Source organism: Coloeus monedula (genome assembly GCF_965178545.1).
Source record: "Coloeus monedula genome assembly, chromosome: 11".
NCBI classification, from domain to species: Eukaryota; Metazoa; Chordata; class Aves; order Passeriformes; family Corvidae; genus Coloeus; species Coloeus monedula.
In genome coordinates this window covers 1,602,543-1,624,955 of record NC_138791.1, presented here as the reverse complement: position 1 = coordinate 1,624,955, position 22,413 = coordinate 1,602,543, and the positions used below count along the sequence as shown (strand labels likewise).

At 40.2% G+C, this 22,413-nt stretch overlaps 1 protein-coding gene across 6 annotated transcripts in view; it reads right to left on the bottom strand.

Annotated features, from left to right (window-relative positions):
* Positions 1–146: 146 nt before the first annotated feature.
* IQSEC1 (IQ motif and Sec7 domain ArfGEF 1) overlaps positions 147–22,413 on the bottom strand; it is a 281,844-nt gene continuing 259,577 nt past the window's right edge. For 5 of the 6 annotated variants that reach the window (XM_082288714.1, XM_082288716.1, XM_082288715.1 and 2 more), the window contains 8 exons: positions 21,407–21,546; positions 19,856–19,885; positions 18,547–18,672; positions 17,141–17,240; positions 13,783–13,944; positions 12,414–12,590; positions 6,123–6,172; positions 147–4,782 (listed from right to left, as the gene is read on the bottom strand). In XM_082288714.1, coding sequence (XP_082144840.1) covers positions 4,306–4,782; positions 6,123–6,172; positions 12,414–12,590; positions 13,783–13,944; positions 17,141–17,240; positions 18,547–18,672; positions 19,856–19,885; positions 21,407–21,546 — 1,262 coding nt within the window. In that variant the 3' untranslated portion in view covers positions 147–4,305. The remainder of the gene's footprint in view (positions 4,783–6,122; positions 6,173–12,413; positions 12,591–13,782; positions 13,945–17,140; positions 17,241–18,546; positions 18,673–19,855; positions 19,886–21,406; positions 21,547–22,413) is intronic. The other variant, XM_082288719.1, reaches the window with a different exon arrangement.

Sequence of the window (22,413 nt, the reverse complement as noted above, 5' to 3'; positions counted from 1 at the left end):
TCTTTAATTCTTGGCCCCTCTGAAGTGAGCAGCAGAAATCCCATTGCCTCAGCAGGGCCAGGATACCATTGGAAGGAATTTCCTTCATTTCAAATATGAAGAGTTGAAGCTCTTGGATTGCACGAAATGAGAAACAAAGAGTTTTAAATGATTTATTTGATTTCTCCACATGATCACAGTTATAGTTTTACATCAATAGGGTCTGTTACTACTTACAAACAGAATGCATATTAAAATGAAAGCACTCCTTTCTTCCCCAGAGTTACAAAAGGGGTCTCGAGCCTCCCCAGAACAGAAGCTTCTTGTAAGCATAATGATTTTGAAGTCTTTAACAGTCTGCATTCAAGACCTAATTCTAACATTTTAATACAACTCAAAGCTGACTCAAGTTCCTAGCAGGAGATAGGCAACCTCAAAGTGACTGCAGACTTACAGTAATGCTAATTTACACACTATGTACAATTTAGAGAATTGTCTATTCCCCCTACTGGTCCCATTTTCACCACCCCCTTTTCTCTTTTCCAAATTGAATCTTGTTATTGGTTCCACTTTTCTTTTAAATATATACACGAGAATCCATTTTGCAGGCAAGAAGTGCGATGGTATTTTACAAGGGAACAGCAAAATGCATGCTTAACTGCAGAAAACACACAGCTTCATATGGAACAGCAAGTCAACATCTAGAGATTCAGTGTTTAAATATCTGCTGACCATCTTTCAGCTCATTTTATCAAGAAACAAGAGGCTTCTGCTGCATGCAGTACATGATGGGAAAATCATTCTACACTGTATGTTAGACTTTTTTTTTAGCAATACAAGACGCACATTATATTAGGATGAACTTTGTTTTCTGTTTTTACACTGTTTTACATTTCATTCTTAACTTAAAAAAATAAAAACCCCAAATATATATTTGATTGTTGTCCCAGAAAAGATGTTTTTTTGTTGCCACACCTTCATTCTTTACGTTTCTCTTTCATTTGTTCAAATCAGCATTACTGCTTTGCCACATTGTTTTTGGGAAGAGAGAACCACGGTCACTCTATGCACTTCTGTACCACTTTGTAATTGGCAATGGCATCTGAGAAAAAACCTTCTCAATTCTACTCCTGCCTGCAGGCTGAAGAATTCATTTTAATTCATTTTCTTAACCCCACGCAGTGTTAAGTGCTGGAATTTTCCTATTCTAGGCATGACCCACACTGCCCTAAGCAACTGGTAATCAAGGACGGAGTCAGAGAGGTTTTACTACAACCCTAAACAAGCAGCAGAGGTCTGGAGACTTGTGCTGGCACCAAGACACGTTTGTTTGGTTGGAGTACATAGAAACACATAGTCTAAGAAACAAAACAGAACAAAACTAGGGGGAAAAAAAGTCAAGTCCACTGTTTCTCCTCATTGGCTTGAAAGAACAGAGTTTCCAAATCGTGTGCTCTCACATGACCAGTGTTGGTTTCTAACCAGCCTCAAAATGAGCTGTGATTTCACACATGCAGCTCCTGCACCCCCAGGGCAGGCCCAGCCTCCTTCCCCGTGTCCATGGAACCATGTGGAAATGTTTCTGTGCATGCACGTTTGTGACATCTCCTGAACACTTTGGTTCACAAATACATTGATTGCACATGAAAATCAGTGGTCAGGCACTAAACTGTGGCTTACTCTTTCAGTACAGAATATTTATATGTAACTCTAATTTAAATGAATGAAAGGGTTTTTTAAACATAAAGCAAATGCAGATCTGGGAGATTTAACATCTTCAGTGTTAATCAACACAGTGAATTCGATTTTCCTCTCCACTGCTACTGCATATTCTGCCTTTATTCTATACACAGAATTTTACTTATATTATGCCTCTGCATCTGAAACAAGTACAGACACCATCACCCAGTGAAGAGGAGCTTTCTCACCTCTGTTTTAATTAAAAGATGCAGTTTCTGAGAGATGTTTGTACTGGAATGGTTCTTTATCTTTTCTGGAACAACCTATAAATTACAGTTAGACTCTACTATTGGTACAGATGTATGAAGAAAAGTCTACATATTGAAATATGTTATCACTTTACTTCAACTAATATCAACAGTAACACTGATATATTTTGCAATTATACAATATGTAGAGTGTAGCCTCACACTAATAACATTAGATGACATGCAGACAGTTCTACTTTCCCTTATAAGAACAGTATATATTTTTTAAACTGCAAGGAACAGAGCCTCAGGGGACCCAGGTGAGCCCTCTTAAGGTAAGCCGCAGAATTTAGAATAGAATGATACAGAAAAATAATAATCACTTGCTTTCTTTTCATGGAGATCATTCAGAGGAGAAGGAGCAGAAGGGGAAAAACATATTGCACATGTGTGAAACAAACGTGGACTGCTGGAAACAAAAGGCTCAACTCTAGATTGCTGTATTTGCTCTCTGTGGAGGTTAACAAAGTGCTCAGTTTGCAGTTTTGCTGGTATTGTGGTACCCATGGTATGAAAGGGAAAAAATGACTGAACCTCTCCCATCCCCCCCACATTAGAGGTGCCATGAGCCAGCCAACGTGACAAGTCACTCTGCTGCTCTCATGTCCTCCTAATTTGGGACACTTTTATTACTGTTACGTGGAAACCCGCCTGGTTGGAGCTGTGATTACTTTTACCCATCTCTTACTGGAACTTTTTGCTCATCCTCTTCAAGGTTTGCTTTTAGGCTGGTACAGTTTTGCAGTTGTGATTCCTTTGTCTCTACTGTTTAGGTGTTAAGTCCTTGCAGTGGCTCAAAGTGCTGAAACTACAAAGTAGGTGCCATGGATAATTTTGTACAGGATTTCGGGATACAAATTGTATAGAAATTTGCAAATGGTTTGGTTACAACATGTAAGCAACAACAGCACAGCCTATTTTTATGTGATGTCTTGCAACTAACTGGACTATGGAAGTGAGGGTTTGAGCATAAACTCAGCCTGCTGAGTGCTGGGTGCTTCAAACTAACAAATGTGATGAGTAAAAATGGTAAAGCCACTTTGTTGCTAGCACATGGCTACATGGAATTACAGATTTTTAATTTTTTTTAAATATATATATATATATAAAAACCCTATACTAAATTCTAAAACAAACCTTCAAGTTTTAGAGCACTTCCACTGGAAACACTCTGGACTAGAATTCAGCTTCGTTGGGGGTAAAAATGAGAAATTATGGTAAACAGGAACCAAAGTAGCTGAGAAGGATGGAGGTTTGCCATTTTCATGTCTGAGATGAATGTTTTTGCAGTGTTTACATGCACCTGGCGGAACTCTTCCCGTGTGGTCGTTCAATCCATATGCTTACAAAAGAAATGTGGATCATGTAAATTCACAGTTATCACAGCCTTTAAAGTGTCTAAGAACTTGTGTGACCAATGCTTGGAGGTGCCCCCTGGTAAGCGGGCACCCTACATTGCTACGGTATAATTACTGCATCTTAACGAGTTTGCTTACCTGAAATAGCAGAGCAGCTCTAATACTGATTACGTATGATATCGTGTTAATAAAATAAGGATTTATACAAAGCAGTATTGGACTACAACATTTAAATGCTATGTTACTTGGCACATTTAGTAATGATTGCTTAGAAATCTTAACAAGTCCAGGGGACTTGTGATGAATGTACTGAAATGTCTGAAATTGGTTTCTAACGTTTAATGTTTTTGGTCTACTCTTTCATATGCTATTCATCTATTATACTGTCCTATCAAGTAAGTGGAATTCCTTGTAAAGTCTATATTGCTAGTTTTGTGGACTGAAAAAATTTCTTTCCAAGCACAAATGTTAACTATACAGTATATATATATATTTATATGTATATATTTATATTATATAAAGTTTACTTACGTACTTTCATCAACCATATCAGGTCTACTTATTTTTTTTGCCCATTGAGAATAAAAGAGCAAGAATGCAACACTTGGTTCTGTCTCACTTTTTTTCCTGTGTTTTTTTCATAGGCTAGCTTTTCATTATGCGTGTAAAATTGTCCAGGGATTTGGTGTAAAAGGTAGCTTTCCTCAGACTCAGCAAGCAGCATGTTTTCAAGGCAAGTTTGGAAATAAGAACTAACCAGATGGTGGTGAACATCTATCCAGTAGATAAGCAAAACCACTATGTCCTGGGCTAACCGGAATTATTTTATTTAGTAACAGCAAGCCTTTAAGCTCATTAAACGGCCTAGGTAAAAACTGACGGTGTGGCCTGTTGTCTGCTGCAAGTGCCTTTGTAGCTGGCTTTAAAACTAGAGTTACGAGGAGGGTCTTTAGGCCTAGACTAGGCCTAGGTCTTTAGGCCTAGACTATGGTGCTGATGCCGCTGTGTTTGGGCTTGGTGCCGGCGGAGGCGGCGGGCGGCGGGGGCGGCCCGTGGTGGTGCGGGCCGTGGGCGGGGTGCGGGCCGTGGTGCGGCGGGTGCGGGCCGTGGCCGTGGCCGTGCGGCAGGAACGGGGCGTGCGGGCCGTGGGCGTGCTGGTGGTACTGGTGCGGGTGCGGGGCGTGCGGGGGCGGGTGGTAGTGGTGGTGGTGGTGGTAGGGCGGCGGGTTCTGCACGTGGCAGTACTGAGCGTGGTGCGGGTGCGACGCCGCCGCGCCCTCCGCGTGGTGCGGGGCCTGCGGGGCCGCGGGGCCTTGGGAAGGGGGCTTGGCCCGCTTGCTACCGAACAGGGAGCCTAGGAGTGAGGAGGAGTTGGGCATAGTCTGGTGAGGGCGAGATGGACACTCTCGGGTTGATGTAGCTCTTCGGCGCATGTGAGGACTGCTAATGATGGACCCCTAAAAAGAAATTAATAGAAAATAAAAATTAAAAAGAAAAAATCTTGGAATGTTGGAAAAGAAGTTCACACTGACCCACAAACTCCTCCTTCAGGGTTCACATGGGTGGATTATGTCATGGGTTCAAGGAAAAATTTTATCTCCACCTTCCCTACGTTGCCAATGGGGTGCTCATGCCCTTCTCAGGGGATGTTAAGCATTGAGTGATTTTCTCTCAGTACTTTGACATCAAAACGTAGGGCTTTAAATTTAAAAAAAAAGTCATGGAAGCATACGAGTGTGCTTTTAAAGGAAAAATACATTTTAAAATACTGCAAAAAATACCATACTTGCTTTTTTTACCACAAGAAAAAAAAAAAAGCTACATTAAATTCAACCTAAACAGTTAAACACACAGCAGCAAATATTACAGTTACAGTTCATATTTTAAAACGGTATTTAAAACTTTATTTATAGTAGTTTTCCACTACTACGTGTGACAGTGCTGCTTCTCAGGCCTACCTCTGCATTTTGTGTTAAATGGAACCATACCATTTTTGCCACTAAGATTTCTATGTGGTTGTATTGTTCTGACCTGTGGTCCAACATTCTCTGTTATTTAGCCTGGAATTTAGTTGCTGGAAGTTTGGGGTTTGTATTTTTAAAGAGTTATGGGACACAACAGTACTTAGGCAAAGTGTGCTAGATTTAAACTGCAATCTACCTAAAGCGAACACAAAAAAAATAAAGGAGAGGAAAAAAAAAAGAAAAAAATCTGCAAGCTGAATTCAGAGACATGAACAGTATATATAAATGGTTTGAAGATGAATGAAATCTCATGAAATCCACATTGAATTCACCTGTCTTAATAGTTTTTTAATCTTCCCATGCCCTATCTGTGCAATTCCATGGTGTCATGACTGCATACATTTAGCAATTGAACTCGAAAATAAGCAATGGGGATGGTTGAGCATGACAGTCAATAGTTATAGCTAAATATCAAACAGCAAGAACAGTGTACTTGGTAACAAAGAGCAAGTGGGCTTTTAAGCTGGGACCAGACTGAAATGGTGGCAAAAGGACACATCATATCCATTTAACCATGCTTGCAGGAACAAAGGGAACAAGGTTAGCTCAAACCAAAAATGGCATTGCTCTAAAACAAGCTGTCAGTGCTTTGTAAGCTGGAAGAATACGGAGTGAGAAGCCTAGGCATGCATTTTATTTGTGGCAGGCAGGTTATATATATATATATATATATATGTTAGAAGAAAAAAGAGCAAAAAAATATATGTATATAAAAGAAAGGTTTGAAATGCACATCATCACATCCAGCTAGACATCAGGAACTTCCTACTTACTTCCATATTGCTGTCTAGCGATCCTGCACTGCTGCGTCGCCCACGCTTGCCTGCCCAGGACATGCAACAGCAGAGATTAGAGACTGCGACACGACCGGCGCCCAAGAGCTGCGGCCCCGCGCCGGCCGCACAACCTCACAGCTTTGGGGCAGCAGGGACTGCAACTCTCTGCACCTGGCTGGGTTTTAAGGGGTTGAGTGGTAATTTGGAGGGTTGTCGTCGTTGTGAATCAACCAGCACGAGCGGGGTGTGATTATTTTTTTTAGATTTGCACAACTCTTTAAAGTACGTGTGTTTTAGCGGCTGGGTTTAGTGCTGTGGTTGTGATGCTGAGCAGCAACGATTTGAATATGGTTGGTTTCCTCGAATCTAATTGGCTATGAAGGGTTTTTTTTTCTTTAAGCATTGAGATATACTTGTGGGGTGGCATTAATTTAAATGCAAAATTTAACGTTGAAATATTCTGAACTTCAGTGTGGGGCACTGTGAGGGGCATCGGTTTTATCACTTCATCGGTTTTATTGTTTCATCAATTTTATCCTTTCAATTTCAGCTTTGAACCTCAGTGGATTTCATACAATCTTCTTTCATGAGGTTTAAAAAAAACTAAACTTAATTTTTGATCAGTAAATCTGGAATCTGTCTTGACATTATGGCTAGACTTTGTTTGTTTAGCTGTGCAGTGCTTTATCTTAAGTATGGTGGATTTGCCCTCCAACAGTCTCAAATTGCAAAGACATTTGCCTAAACCCACACGTGAAACTCCAGACTGCCTAAAGAGCCAGAAGACCTCAGTGGCTGTACAGGACACAGGATCCCAGATTTTCTTTCTCACTTCACAGCAGAGAAAATAGCATCTGGCTGCAGTGGAAATGGAGATTTTCAGAACATAGCTTGGGGAGCATTGCTTTGCAAAGTTTCAGAATACTTTCCTGGCAGGGTATAGAAACAAAGCTGAGCTTGGAAGAGCCCTCACGTACTCAGAGCTTCCCTAAAATCGGTGTGGTTTTAGAAACTGAAGCTTTCTCAATGCTCTCTGCTTGCTTTCCTGCAAGGCCAAATAGCAAAGACAATCTCCACCCAGCATTGGCACATTGCTGCCTTCAGAATCTTCTACTCGGAGAGGTGGTTTTGGGGGAGAATGTGAGGATTTCAGCATCACTGAACCAATGAGCGATGTACCCTCATCACAGACACCCCAAAGCCACCTGGGATCAGAACTAGGGAACACTGGAACTGGTCACAGAACAATACAGACTGCCCAAAGGATCAGTATGATCAAAAACTACCACCTGCTGGATTTACAAGCGTAATTTTGACCTTGCTGGTCACAGGACACTGCCCTGAAACAAATTTCTCTTAAGAGCTACAGTTCCAGGCTACTGGAACATTTTTCTCTCTTACAAAGAGTTGCTCCCCAGTACAAACCCCTCTGCAGTGACATTAACTTGAGGGGAAGGCATTTGTGGTCAAGGTGTTGTGTTTGACTTGCTAAATTCATCGGGATTTGGAACGATTCCCCTGTTTGGGCTCTTTGTCAAAAGCTCACTGCTTCATCGCCTGCTGCAGTTTTAGCCTCAGCCAAACCAGAACTGTACTATTTTATGAGCCCCCCAAGAAAAACTGGGTTTGATAATCCCTTATTTTGACTTCTAGTCAGGCTTTGATATTTTTCTGCTCTGATAATGGGATTAGTACTGATTAACACTCCAATCACTCTTGCTTGCTGATGCAAACACACTGCGACAGCCACCTCGGAACTTAGCAGTCAGGGTTGCAAATAAGACTGAGAGCTGACACGGGGCATTAAACGTGGCCAAAAATGAAGGAAAACACAACAATCCAATGCCTTTTGCATATGGCAGGAGTCACAGTCTGATCAAATAACCATGGACACAGTAAATACGGACAGAGAGCGACAGATGGAATTTTGCTCAGAATAACTTCAGGGCAAAGTAGTACTTGCAAAGCCAGGAACAAACAGAAAAATCCTACTCAAAATGCCTGTAATTTCCCTCAGATAGGCACTATCACTGTACAGAGGCTTTGTTCACTTTCTTAAAAACAAATTGAACCCAATTCTGTGCTGACATGCAGTGTGATGGGAAGGCTATTCAGTAAATCCCCTGGAGCATTCCCCCTGCCAATGTGTGTTTACTCCAGACTGTTCCCTGGTCTTTGGGATGGCATCCCATTTCAGAAATGCCTCCCTAGAGCTCCAGCCTTCACATGCATCTCAGGAAAATGGTGACTCTCGACTGAAATTGCATCTAGGCATGTACTGGCAGGCTAATTAGCAGCTGTGGTATAAAGCAAAGTGGTATTTATCAAATCTGAAGATTAGTTTTGCTTAACATGTTATGCTTATTTTAATTTTTTAAGGCTGTTAGAGTGGGCTTTAATTTATTTTATAAAATTAAATTTCAATCAATTTAACCTTTTCTGATTCATTCCAACAATTCATTGATGTTAGATATGAATATTCCTTGTAAGAAGTATCTTTAACTTACACAAGTGTATGTCCCATATATGAACATGCATTATATGGGGCCAAGAATATTTCAAATTTATAGCAGAAGTATGAAGTGATTACAATATCTTTACAAACTTAACCATGCCAAAAGAAAATTGAGCTTCATTAATAAAATCCATTGCACCTTGCAGAATGGAGGTGTGCAGGACACCCATCACAGGATGCGTGGTGATCTCACAGCTCAGGCTGCAGATCACTTCAGTACATGGAAATATTTCTCACTGCTACTCTGGAGTTCTTGAAACTCTCTTCTGGGCCAGTGAGATAACTGATAGCTAAACACTGTATTAGGATCTGACTTTGTGTGTCTTGGGGAAAAAAGTTTGGAAAGAAGTTTGAAATTAAATTACTCTCCAATCATTAGAGAGACCACTTTTGAGGGGGAAAAGACTCTTTGTAACCTTCACATTTTCATCTTGTTTTCTGTGTGAAACAAGTATTGTCTTAAGATCTCATGCTGAAACAGAATTATTTTAATCCTGGAAATACTTGATGTTTTTGTTTTGGTTTGGGTTTGAAGCTGTCTTTATTGGTCTGTGGCTGTTTTGAGTCAAGCCCAGCTCCCAATAATAGGAACCACTGTACCACCCTGCACTTGTGCAGTGCTGCCTGGCTATGCCAGTTGTGGGGCAAACAATAAAATCACAATTTTTAAACCAGTTCAGGGTGTAAATATTATTCCCACCTTATAGGTTAGGGATGTGGGAATAAAGTTTGATTTCCACTGTAAACTCAATGTGAAAGCACTGGGTCCCCCAGCAACTCAAAGTGGCTGGAATTCAAATTAAAGGACCTAAAATCAGTCCTGAAAAGTGGGAGAGATACAGACTGGGAAACACAACCAGTCCAATCCTTCCTGCTCTGCTTTAGTGACCAAATCATTCTTCCTGTGGAATAGTGGCCAGGAGGGAACATCACACTTTCCCCATCTTTCTGTAAACTCATAAAACTCAGCTTTAGATGCATTAAAATTTGTCTGGCTTCTAATATTTTGATATAAATTAAGAATTTCAAAGTCTGGAACAAATAAATTAAGTTCTTCCTTGACTATAGCTCAAGAATGTGCAATAAAAATGACTCATTTCTCTTTTGAGAAAAATAAAGCACTAAATATTTTTAACATATTCACATCTTGGAACACTTGGATGCCACATTCTGTTTTATATTCTGTGGAGAGAACTGTCAATCCACAAGGAACAAGAGCATCTCTCAAATGAAGAGACCCTCAGCACACCCTTTCCACAGCTGTGAGTTGAGCTATTGTGGCAAAAGTATGGAGCCACCCTCAGGAAATGATTCCTGAAGGACAAATCCTGCCTTTCTGTGCATTTCCAGCTTAGGAGGCAGAATCAGTCAGGGTATCAGCATTTGTCACATCTCGGAAGCTTCTGAATCATCACTCAGAGAAATTTAAAGTCATTTTTCCACAGCCACCATTTACTGGGATGTCTGGGGGACAGCAATGGATTGGTTTCCTAAATAGTTCTGTCATGTACCTGTGCAGCCAAATGCTGTTCAGTCACATTTCCCTTCACTGAATAAACAGCTAAAAATTTGGGTTTGCAATGTTCATTGGACATTTACCTGCCTTACTGCATAAATATGCAACCAGGCCATTTTCTCATGTTTATTAGACTTATTTCTGATTAAATGTAGAAAGGGCCTCTCTAAAAATCCACTTTCCTACACACTCCTGTTCCTCCTCCTTGTTGATCCCGTGTTTCATCCACAAAAAGAAGATGAGGCAACCTCAGTCCCATTTTAGAGAAGCAATTTAATATGGGATAATCAGTGGGGTGCAGTATATTCCTAACTGAAAGAGATTTCTTTGCTTTTCTATGGAGCATCTCTCCCATATTAAAAATAAAATTAGCCTCACATGCAAGCTCTTCCCTGAGAAAAGGCAGGAAAGACATGGACCATCTCCCTGAAGTCACTCCACTAAATAACAAAGCACATAACAGGCAGGTCATTTCTCAAGTCAGTTGCACTGCACAAGACCAAACACAAACTCTCCATAATTCTCAGCTATTTCAAGTTAAAATTAAGTTTAGTTGGGTTTAACAAACTCATTGATAAACCCTGCAGTCTGTGAGTGATTTCTACTTTTTGTCATGGAAAAAGGTTATTTTCAGTAATAAGCATGCCAGTTGTAGGCATGCCCTGTGAAATGGAGTTGTGATTACAAATGCTTGTTTGTTGAATTAAACCCATAATATGAATTCAAATACATGGCAGTGTTTGAGAGAGAGGGATGAGTAATTCTGATGGAATGCAAAAATTAATCAGAAATCACATTTAGGGGTACAGATACCCACTGAACTCACATATTAACAATATGGTAGTTCTCATTCTAATGAAATAAAACCAAAACGATGGAAAAGGATGATGAAGTATCCTCAAATCAGAGACATAAAAGTGGTGAAGACTAGGGCTTGATCTAAAATCCACTGGAGCCAAGCAAGCACCAATATTCCACTTCAGCCTGATTTTGGATCAAGGGCCTAAGTCTTTTTAATGAAGCACATGGAGATATGAGTATGAAAGCCTAAACAGAGAAGAAAAGAATTGAAAGAGCTCACTCTCTACATATTTGTATGCACAAACATATACCCACAAAACACAGGCTATCATTTCCGTTTACAACAATTTTATTTATTGCAGCATAGCTAAAATCTCTTCTTTAGTTAAAAAAAGGAAATAGGTAAGTAGTGTCTACTACCAAAGATATACAGAATATTGAAATGATGACTACACTGTACATCATCACTGCAATTAAAAGAACAAAGCAGAGTATGTAACACAGCCTATGAACTAAAAAACAAGTAATTAAAAAAAATAAAGTTGCTACTATCCCTGGAAGTACTTTCTGAATAGTGGACATGGTGTTCAGATAAGAGTTCTTGTCAGCGACAGGAATCTTGAACACTGAAAGATTACATGGCTATGCCAGGTGTGAAGCAAACCATGAAATAAAACCATGCCAAACTTCCCCTGGCTTGCTTTGGCTAAAAAATCCCACCACCACTGCTTTCCAGTCTTTAGCTGTTTTAATCAGTTAATAAAACTTAAGACACATCAGTGGCTTGGTGGGTTATCAGCATTCTTGTCCACTAGGGCTTCTTTGGTTCTATTGACAAGGGTACTTCACAACCACCTCTTTTGCAAGAATTAGGAGCTATGTCTGAGTTACAAAACAAGAAAAGAGCATCAGGGACACACTGAATTACACTGCTCTAGACAGAATTTAGTAGGGCTTCACTCAATTTCATTCATCCAGGTGGTAACACAGGTACACTTGAGCACAGATTACATAGAAAGCGCTCGTTACACAGAGACCAGCTTTCCTTTCCTTTCTAGGCCTACTCTGTGAGGGGGAAGAAGCAAAGGAGGTGAAAAAAAAGAAAGGAAAACAAAGTGAATTACTCCTAGCACAAATCAATCATTTCTGTTTTATTAAAAACTTACAATTTTTCCTCTGTCTTCACTGTCCTTTAAAAGTTTCTATAGCAACCTACAACGGCTTAAACGCTTTCAAACAGCGGCCGCTTAACAGAATGAGGATAAAAAAACCCCAAACACAAATTAACCACGAGCTGTGCCAGCTGAGGCGGGGGGGGGGGGGGGGGGGGGAGAGCTATTTGGAAGTGTGAGATTCCAACACTGCTATTTCTGGAGGCCCAGAGCGAGCTGGGCTTTGTGGGCATGGTGGAGGCAGCTTTGCATGCAGAGAGCCAGGGAGGAGAGGCAGTGCTTACCTGCTTCGGACAGGTCCCGCAGCGAGGAGCTCAGCGCGCTCCGCTTCAGCCCCTCGCCCCCGGCGTAGCTGTCGTCCAGGCACGCCCTGGGCAGGGTCCCGTTCCCAGAGTCCTTCTTCAGGCTGGAGCACTGGGACATACTGGGACGCACCACCCCCTTCTGCTTCTCCAGCTCGGCTGCAACACACACACACACACACAGAGGGATTTTGCAGTTGGTGTTTGTTGGGATGAAACGATGGGGAACGTCCCTGTGTCTGCAGGGGAGCAATGGCCAGAGAGGAGCTTCACCCCTCTGCCAACAGCTGGATGTGGAACGGGGCCTCTTTTGGAAAAATGGGATGAAATCTCATGTTTAGACACTCACGGGACTGCCAGCAAAACACATCAGTTTGTGCCATGGCTTCCTTATGTGCTGAAAAATGATTAGAGGATCAGGGACATGGATTATTGATAAAGGGAACAAATCAATAACTGTACAAGCAAAAGCCTGCAAGCAAAAGGCCTGCATGAGGAAAACCCTCCATGAGAAGTGCCTGTGTGAGAAACAGGCCTGAGAACAAAAAAGGGAGTTTTTGAGGATGTGCAGCTGTGCAGATAAGGCCAGGAGAAGGGAGGGTGAACTCTGAGTTCTTTAATCCTAACATAACTAGTAGAAGCTTGCCAATGTAGTCTAATGATGTAGAAGCAGAAATGCACTTTGATAGGTTTGAGTCAATAAAGAGTTAACAAGCTGGGATACTATATAAGTGCCTCTGGATTGCTGATAAAGGGAGCTTGCTTTTATCAACCATATTGGCTGTGCTGCATTTCTCCCCCCGCTGAAGTCGCCAGACTTCTCCAACACTTACGGACTACAGGAATAGCAACACGGAAACCAAGAAGAATTCAACTTATTGGAAGGGCCATCACTGAGCATTTCAGTGTGATGTAAACTACCCCCAAAATTCTTACTGGAATTCATGCTACAGATCACAGATCCAGCTCCCTTCTGTCCAAATTATCCCTAAAAGTCTTGCTGTAATTTATGCTACAAATCACAGATCCATCTGTCCTCTGTCCAAATTATCCCTAAAACCCTTGCTGTAATTTATGCTACAAATCACAGGCCCAGCTCTCCTCTGTCCATTGTTATTTGCAGTTTGTCCAGGATAAACTTCTATTACAGCTACATTGCAGTAAATAGGAGTCAATGAACTCAGCTGGGGCTTAAGGCATTATTGGTTTTTCCTCCTTCTTGAGTCAAAGTCATGGAAAAACCCACATTATTTTGAACTTTTAAGGAGTTCTAATGTGTTATACACATATTCAGAATTTTCTTATTTTGATTAGCTGAAAAATGCTCTATTATATGTACCTTTGTACTTACACTCTATTCTGTGCTTTTCCATTTCCTGAACTTCTGCAATCGACTCCCTCAAATCATCTGTAAACTTCTTCCTGTCCTGAGGATTTGGTGCATTGAAATTTATGAGTACTTTGATATCTGCTCCTGGAACAGCTGACGTGAGCCGAATGCCATTGGGATAATCTGGAAGAAAAAGTCAAGACAAACTAAGCTCTGATTATTCCAATTGCTTTTCTTTTAATAAAAATACCCACCAAAACTGAAAGCTTTTTACTGATATTACCACAGAGAATACAAAGTCAGAGAAATAAAAGTCTGACGGCACAGAATTAGAATAAAAATCCCTAAGGTACATTGGAACAGCTTAACTGTCAAATACTGAACAAATATTGAGAGATATCTTTATGTAGCTGCTACCCTTAAGATACAATATACAATATATATGAAAAACACCAGGAAAAAAAAAAAGGCAAGAAACTAAGGGGATAATTTTTGTTTCATGGAACAGGTCCCATGACCTACTTTACCCACTTGTGCCCAAAGCTTTGCTGAGTTTAAAGGCTACTTGAAGACATCTGAAGTGCTACAAACTGTCTTTGACTTTTAACTCACCATTTGCAGGAAGACAAACACACAAGCAGGTACAGATTTAGTATTTCCTATTGAGTTGTCTTCCCTGTACATGCCACTTTCCTTTTTTTTCTTTTAAATAAAGTTAACATCACCTGTGAAATCACATACTGAAGAAGTAAAAGGACTGGTTTGGATTTTTCACCCCTCTTTTGACCCATATGATGGATATTTTCATAATAAAAGGCAGATTTTTCAGCAAACTGTCTTTGCCTCTTTGCTAGCTGTACTTCTGAAATTTTAACAGCTGGTCAAAAATATCTCCTGATTGAGACAGAAGGTTAATTTACAGAAAGATACTAAGAATGAAAATACGTTCTGCTGTAGAAAACAGAATCAGTCTTTGCTTGAAGCAGAGTCCTGGAGCAATGGGGTGTCAGCAAACCTCAACATGTGCATTTTAACTCCATGTTTTCTTTTACTCAGCTGCCTTCCCCTCTTGGCTTGCTAAAGCTCTCAAATATTTATTTAAGTATCTGAGCCCAAGTTCAAGGGCTCCCATGTACTAAAACCTCTCTCCCTCAAGAGCCAGCAGATGATGTGAGGCACTCTACTCCCTCAAAGCCATGAGGTTTCAACAAGACTTCAACTATTGAGAAACCAGTGCAGGTGCTTGGCTTTGTTAGGATACCTTAACTTTGGCTTTTTTAGGGTACCTTAACTCCCAGATCAGAGCTGCCACTAAAAGTGAAGCAAGTCCATTTACAGTCCTAAGGGAAAACAGAGCAACTGTCCTGAGGCTCAGAGGGTGCAGAGGGGAAGGAGGGAGGAAGGATTTGGGGGTTTTGCTGGGATCTGCTGTCAACACCTCACACAGAAAACCAGCCAAAGTCCCCAGTGCTGGGCAGGCTCAGGTGGGATGTTGGGAGCACTGGCACAGGGAATGCAGCAAACAGCTCTGCACCACTCCAGGGGAAAAATAAAAATGCTTATGAAACCAAATAAGGAAAGCTGGCATCCCCAAAGTCACCTGGGCTGCCCCAACAGATGAACCAAGAAGGAATTTCCACATACCAAACACACATATTTAATTACCAGAGGTACTTCTCTGCACTGTGTTGATCAAGCATCAGGAAACACCCACATCAGTATTTCTGGGTTTCAGCACACTCTCTCCTAAGTGATCTGCTCCCCCTCTATATTTTGTTAGTGATTTTGATGGAGAATGTAAAATATACTTCCCTTATGGCCTATTTATTTACTAGAGATATGTGACATTGTTTTCCCTTCTGGAGCTCATCCATCCCTCAACATAATTGACTTCTATCATTAAAAGTCCATTCTTCTATCACCAGTGCCAGCCATGTTGTTCAGCCTCACCAGCAGCCAAACCAATATTTTTGTTGCTTCTGCTTTAGCAGCAGTGAATTTTATTCCCTTGAAACCAGCTGATTGTGACAGCTGCTCCACACAGAGTTCCTCATAGCTCTGGCCAAAATAGCCCAAAGCTTGCTGGGGACAGGAGAGACCAAGAATATTGAATTTTACAAATCACAGGGGACAAATACATCTCTTCCCCAACTGGAAAAGAGTGCACCCCACCTAAGAGGCACCAACACTACAGTACAGTCTGCTCACTGGTTCACTGCAGGGAATTCAATTCAGAAGCCCTGCTGAAGTGCCTCAGTTGAAATGTCTCCAGTTCACTGGGAGGAATCCAGTCCTTTACTTCTTGATTCCCTATAGATATTTTTAAGTTTATTTGATTAGTGTTTCTACTTAGCATGCTTGTATTTTAAAAATATATTTATTTTATTTAACACGGCATCAGAGAATTATAAATCCTTCTATTTTTAGTAGAATCCAGGATAGACTTAGTTGGCCTTCCCCTCCAAAAGTGAATTTTATATCCTCTAATGTGTGCACAAGAGAGAGAGAATGCATGTGTAAGCACAGAAATAATCTGTGGGCTACAGAGCTGCTGTGAGCTCTGCAAAACCTTCCCTTTGGAAATCTCCAGAGGCTTTGACTCAGTAACAACAATGGCTTTTTACGGAGCACATTCTCAAGGACAAGGCAAAACTGAGAACCTTCCATGACAGAAAAGCAAAGGAACTACTGCAGCTCACACTGGGCTGTACCCAATTTATCAGGGGGGTGAAGGTTTGGTCACAGACCATGAATTCAGTCAGGCTGTCTCCCCATGTTCCACACAAACAACTCTGCTCTGCTCTCACTACTGATGCTGTCTTTGGGTTCAGCAGCAGGATTTTAGCAAATTATTTGGGTTTTTGTCTAAGAAGCATTAAAGATAAAAAGAATATTGGACTGATGCAGATTGCAAGAGACATAAACAAAAGGTATCAGAAAATCAAAGTTTATGCTTTGTATTTAAATTTGAGGCAGCATACCTTACCTAGGCAAAGTTAAGCCATAAATCAAGAAAATAAATTGTGTTTTGAATTACACATATCATCATAAGAGTCATTATTTATTACATTCAGTTCCAGCTAGCTGTACCACTGACTCAGCAACAGATGTGTTTGTTTCTTGACACTCATTTTATTCTTTACAAGTAATCACAAACACATTTGGGGAGATTTGGGTTCTGACTACAACCAAAACACTCTAACAACAGCCTTGCTGTTTTATATGCTGACACATCTTCTTTTAAACTTTAGAACCAAGTTAAAACCAGAGCAATTTTATTCCTAAACTCGGAATCAAGCCCTGTCCATCCCTTTCACTTACAGCATTTTTGTTTTACTTATGAACAAAGTGGTGCTCTAAAAAGAGAGGAAATACTTACACTGGTTCTCAAAGAGAAGAACTTGCATTCCATAGAGGGAAAAGGACTGTCGAAAACTGTATGTAACAGAATTCTTCTTCTTCTGAAAAATCTTGGTCACCTGAAAGGTATCAAATAAACAAAGTGAAATATTCCTTCTACCAAATGTGCCTGCAGAAAATTATTGTTCTGAAGAATTAGCATAAAAGAAAAAATTTTATTTAAAAGAAAGCTATAAATCTGTCAGGAAATATGCACTTGTCATTTTTTACATTTTTTTTTAAAATGCAACTGCTGTATTTAATTTCCTGCTACTGAAGAAACCAGAGCTCTGCAGCATCACCTCTCTAAAGCAGAAGGGTTAATATTTTATCCAGACACAAAGCCTTCGTGTTCTCTCTTCTCCAGAACTCTACTTCTTGAAATTCCAAAGCCAAAAATAACCGTGCATCCTTTCTGTGCTAGCAAAAAATGAAAATATATTTAAATTATCCTTAAGCCCCGCCAGATTTAGGTGCTACCACACTGCCAAATTTTGTCTATATTATTCCCCAAACAGTTTGATAAAACTACTGATATCTGAGTAAGTAATAAAAAATAGCAGAAAACCTGTAACCAGAGGTGACAATGTTCCACCAGTTTCCACTCAGGCTCCCATTTACAACTCCCAGGTTACACTCAGAAGCAAAAGGATTAAAGGGTCTGCAGTATTGTGTGTAGTAAAAACTACACACAATACATTGTGTGTGTGAGGTGTGCCTTTTTCATAACAAAATATGAAATATTTAGTGTAGGTCTCAGTTCTCAGGTAACAGCCAAGTACATTCCAAATGGAGTGCAACAAATTTTCCTATTTTTAAGAGTAAATCAACCAAATCATTCCAAGCTGTCCTTAGTTCTGTATGTCTGCTTTTCAAAAGACTGGGTCAAGTTAAAGTCTGTGAGGATAAGTGCACACTGGAAAGTAAAGTCACCTGTAAAATCTGTTTCAACAGATCCTATTCCTATTTCAATGCACAAACAGATCTGGTTTATAGAACATCTGGGGAATACAACGTAGGATGTAATTTTGGTTTTCCACAGGTACCTTGAATTCATTATTCATGGAATAAATAATGTCTCTGTTTATCCATTAGGGCAAGGGGTGAACTGGAGGTGAGGTTTTTTTCTTTATAGTAAAAGCTACTGCATCAAATACCTTCTTACAAAGAGTGTAGCCATCAATAAAAGGCTTCAGTTTAAAAGCAAATTATAGAGAGTTTAAAAAATTAAGATATAAATCTCTTAATCATCCCAGGATTGCTGGAGTACAGGGAAACAGATACAACAGATACTTATTTTTAGGAATGCTCATGTACTTGATTGCCAGTGATTTCATGGAGATAGGATTTCTGAATACCTCACTCTCTCTGCCTGGAAATACATACCACGAGAAGATCATTAAATAAAAATATTTCTCGTTGGTGCAATCCAAGCTTCTGAGGTTTATTTGGATCTGGAACTTCAAACAGCCTACAGTAGCAAACAAGCCTCCGGTGGGGGAGGGAGAGCACCTGCAATAATACAAAAACCCATGGTTCATATAACAACTTCTAGCCAACAAAGAGCATTTTTCATACACAGAATCTTTTTTAATACTTCAAATATTTTTACCTCTAAGCCCATTAGACCTTTCAACCAAAGAACCAACAACAGGAACATAAGGAGTTTGTGTGACAAACTTGCACTACATTCAAACTTCATCAAAGTTCTTCTCTAAAATGCTCTCTTAACAGCCTGCTGCCCTGTACAGGGATGCCAGTGGAAGCTCTACTGGGGTTAGAGTTTTATTTTGTGAAATGATAAAAACATGGAAGAACTTGAGATTAACCTGAGTGGAAGCTCAAAGCAAGGGATGGTTGCTTCCACAAGTATTTTTATTATCATTAGAAGGATGTAAAGCAACTTTAGATTTTTGTGAGATGCTGTATGTTACTTTTTGTCAGCCACTGAGTTAATTCAATTTGATCATTCCCTAATACCAGGGAGATGGTGACATCAGGACAAAGTAAATGCATTTTCAATCTGTCTTGTTTTCTCAAGCCAGCAAGAAAAACAAGACTGAGTTTCCATGTTTTTATTTGAAATGTCTGCTGAAGGCATCTCTGAAGCTGCTGAGTGAGACTTAATTTCTTTCAAATGCAGATGGTGAGATCTGATTAACAACACAAAAAAAATCCATAAACTGGTGCATTATAAGAACAGTTTTAGCTTTATTACTGACCATGCCTGTAATTTAAATCTGGCATCAATATTTTCAATGTTCATCTACTGTTCAGAACTTTAAAATTAACTGGCAGTATCTTTCCAGACTATCATTCCATTCTCCAGTGGACCAGAAAGAATAAACACACCACAGCTCATGTGGAAAGGTGAGGTGCAACTGTGATTTAATGATTTGTTTATTCCTTACTGGCTAATTTCTACAATGATAATATTATAGAAAATAAATAAAAAGTATACTAAAAGGTCTAGAAGACCCTTGGCAATAAATTAAGCAGCCTCTGGGAAATACATTTTTAAGAAAATCTTTATACTTTGGAGAGTTTTTACAATAACACTTAGAAAATTTTGCCTGAAAGAACAGCAGTAATTTAAAATTCTAAAATGTAGCAGAACACCTTACTGCCAGTTTAGGAAAATACTGCCAAGTTACAATGACTATAAATTTTCAAGGAGTAGCAGAGAAATACCTACACAACCAAGTCCATGGTGCAGAGATCCAATCTACAGTAGAAAGACACATACAAGTTGATTAAACTTCAGAGAAACACAGAACTGTATCATAGCAAGTAAATACAGCACGCTCTGACTATGACTAAATGCCTATAAAGTAAAAACAAATATAGCTATCAATAAAGACTGTTGCCTGTTTCCTAAATTTTCTTGCACACAGTTAAAAAGTCTCCCACCAGAAGAATCCTTCAAGCTAGGACTCCACCCAGGGCATTGTTTTCTTAATCCCATTTAATTTACAAGGTCAGGATTAGTTTTAGGATTTGAATTGGCACATGTCTGAATAAAAAAAGAACCATGGGAATAAACCATCTCCCACAGAAGCCTATATATAAACCTGAATCCCCAATTACAGAAACAAAGTTTCATATGAGAGCCTAAGTGCCTGAATATTGACTTCAGAGTATTTATTTCCCTTCTTCTCAAAAACAGTTACGAGCTTTTATTAAAATTTTGCTTTCTTTCCTCTTCTTCTTCAAAGAGATCTCCTCAGCACGTTCTTTACTGGAAACAGACCTAAATTAGATTTTTGGTGGTCCCCCATTCCCTTCCCCCATCTGCTGACTGGGGCTTGTCTGAGAAGAGATTACAATTCAAAGCTCTTTAACAGTTACAGGGAGCATCTTGGGATTTTTCTTTTCCTCAAGAACAAATCCCCCAGCCCATCAGACCCTGCTGCAGTAAAGTTCCCTGGAGATGGTAAAAACCAGATACATGGCTTCAAAACCATGCAGGTCTTGGGGTTTTTGGTTTTGTTCTGGGCTGCCTTTGTGACACCTGAGATGAAGGTTTGAATTCAGGAAGGCTGGGTATCCACTGGTCCCTCTCCACATTAGATACCACGGTTAGCATGGAAAATACTGGTCTTAAAACCTCTGTGCTCCTTAATTGACTGTAAAATGCTGTGGTCTTTCTTTTCTCTCTCCTTTTCCAAAGATGCTTTGAAGATTTGTTTATACAGCAAAATATTTGAGGACTTGTCCCACAACAATCCTATGTTTGCATGCTCAAACCCAGCACCAGAATCCCTGGGATCTGATTTCCAGATATGTCCTGAGATAAAATGACCCCTGACAAATCCCAGGTCATGAAGGCAGCTGTGGAGGTGACAAAGATGCTGATGTGAACAGAAGTTCTCTGTTACTCTTGTAAATTATGGAGCCCTAACTGACAGCACAAGTCTTGAAATATGGTTCTCTATAACATCACATTAACAAAGCACTTTCATTCTTTAGAAATCAACAAGAGAACTGCCTAAAATGCACTTATTTCAGTGTAATTTCAGAATTGTAAAGCTTCACACAAAGAATTTTAAGACTCCTGACATCATCACCCATGACTGCAACAACAAAATTCATCTGCATGGATACTCCAGAATTTAAGTCAACCTTGCAGGGAATTATTTGGACGGTTTCTGCCCTTTGCCATTTACAGACCAGTCTGTACTGGTGAGCAGCACAGCTCAGTTGCTCTGTCCTGCCAGTGGCCCAGGGCAGAGCAGAGGGGACTCACCGGTTTCTTGCCCACGATGAGCTTCTCCACCTTCTGCACCTGGGACACGTGGTCCTCGTTGGTCTTCAGCTCCCGCTTGCGGATGCGCTCGTAGATCCCGATCAGCATCTCCCGCGGGATGTCCTCGCCGTCGTCCACCCCTGCAGGGCCAAGCTTCTGTTAGCAGGGCTCTGACAAACACCACTTGAGGATAAAACCCTGGGCAATCTCTGTTTTCCTGCACTCCCAGTGTTGCCTGGCTGCAGATGTTTGTGCTGGTTTTTCCCAGATGCCAGCCAGCACCTCCTGTGTGTCCCTGTGCCGCCTCACCCAGGCAGAAGAAGTGGTGTGAACATGATTTAAGCACTGATTTTGGTCCAGAAGGTCGCTGCCCATACACCAAGACACTCATGGAAATCACACAGGTTTGGGGTTGTTTTGTTTTAAAACTCCAATCTAAAACTAGGACATAAAAAGGCTGATTTCCTACATGATTTTTGTTTCTTTCACATTTCCTCTGTTTGGTATTAAAGCTACAATGAGTTAAATTCCTTTTTAGACAATAAAACCTCCATATGGCATTGTCGTAGGAATACACCACTGGGAGGAAGCAGAAGAACCATTTCATTTTGCCTCTGTCTCAATATGACTCAGTGCTGTTCATGAAATAATTTCCTATGTGAGAACCTTATGAAAACCCAGTAAAATTAATTTAACCAATATTTCCTACAAGATTTCAAAAAGAACTAATTTACCCTGGAAAAACAAATCAAGAGAATAGCCCAGATCCAATATTGTTGTTTAGCACTGAGTGATTATCATTGGCATGGCATTTTATCTAACAAATGCCACCCTGTCTTGAATGCTTGATCCTGAATTTTTAATAGCGGTGGAAGGAGTCCAATTTCAGTAAGTGACTGAAAGTTGGATTTTCTGGGGACAGGGAGATGCATGTCTCTTTTCTAAACAAGTTTTTAAAGCAATAAACTCTTATCTCCCATTCAGAAGCAAAGGTAGAATATTTTGTC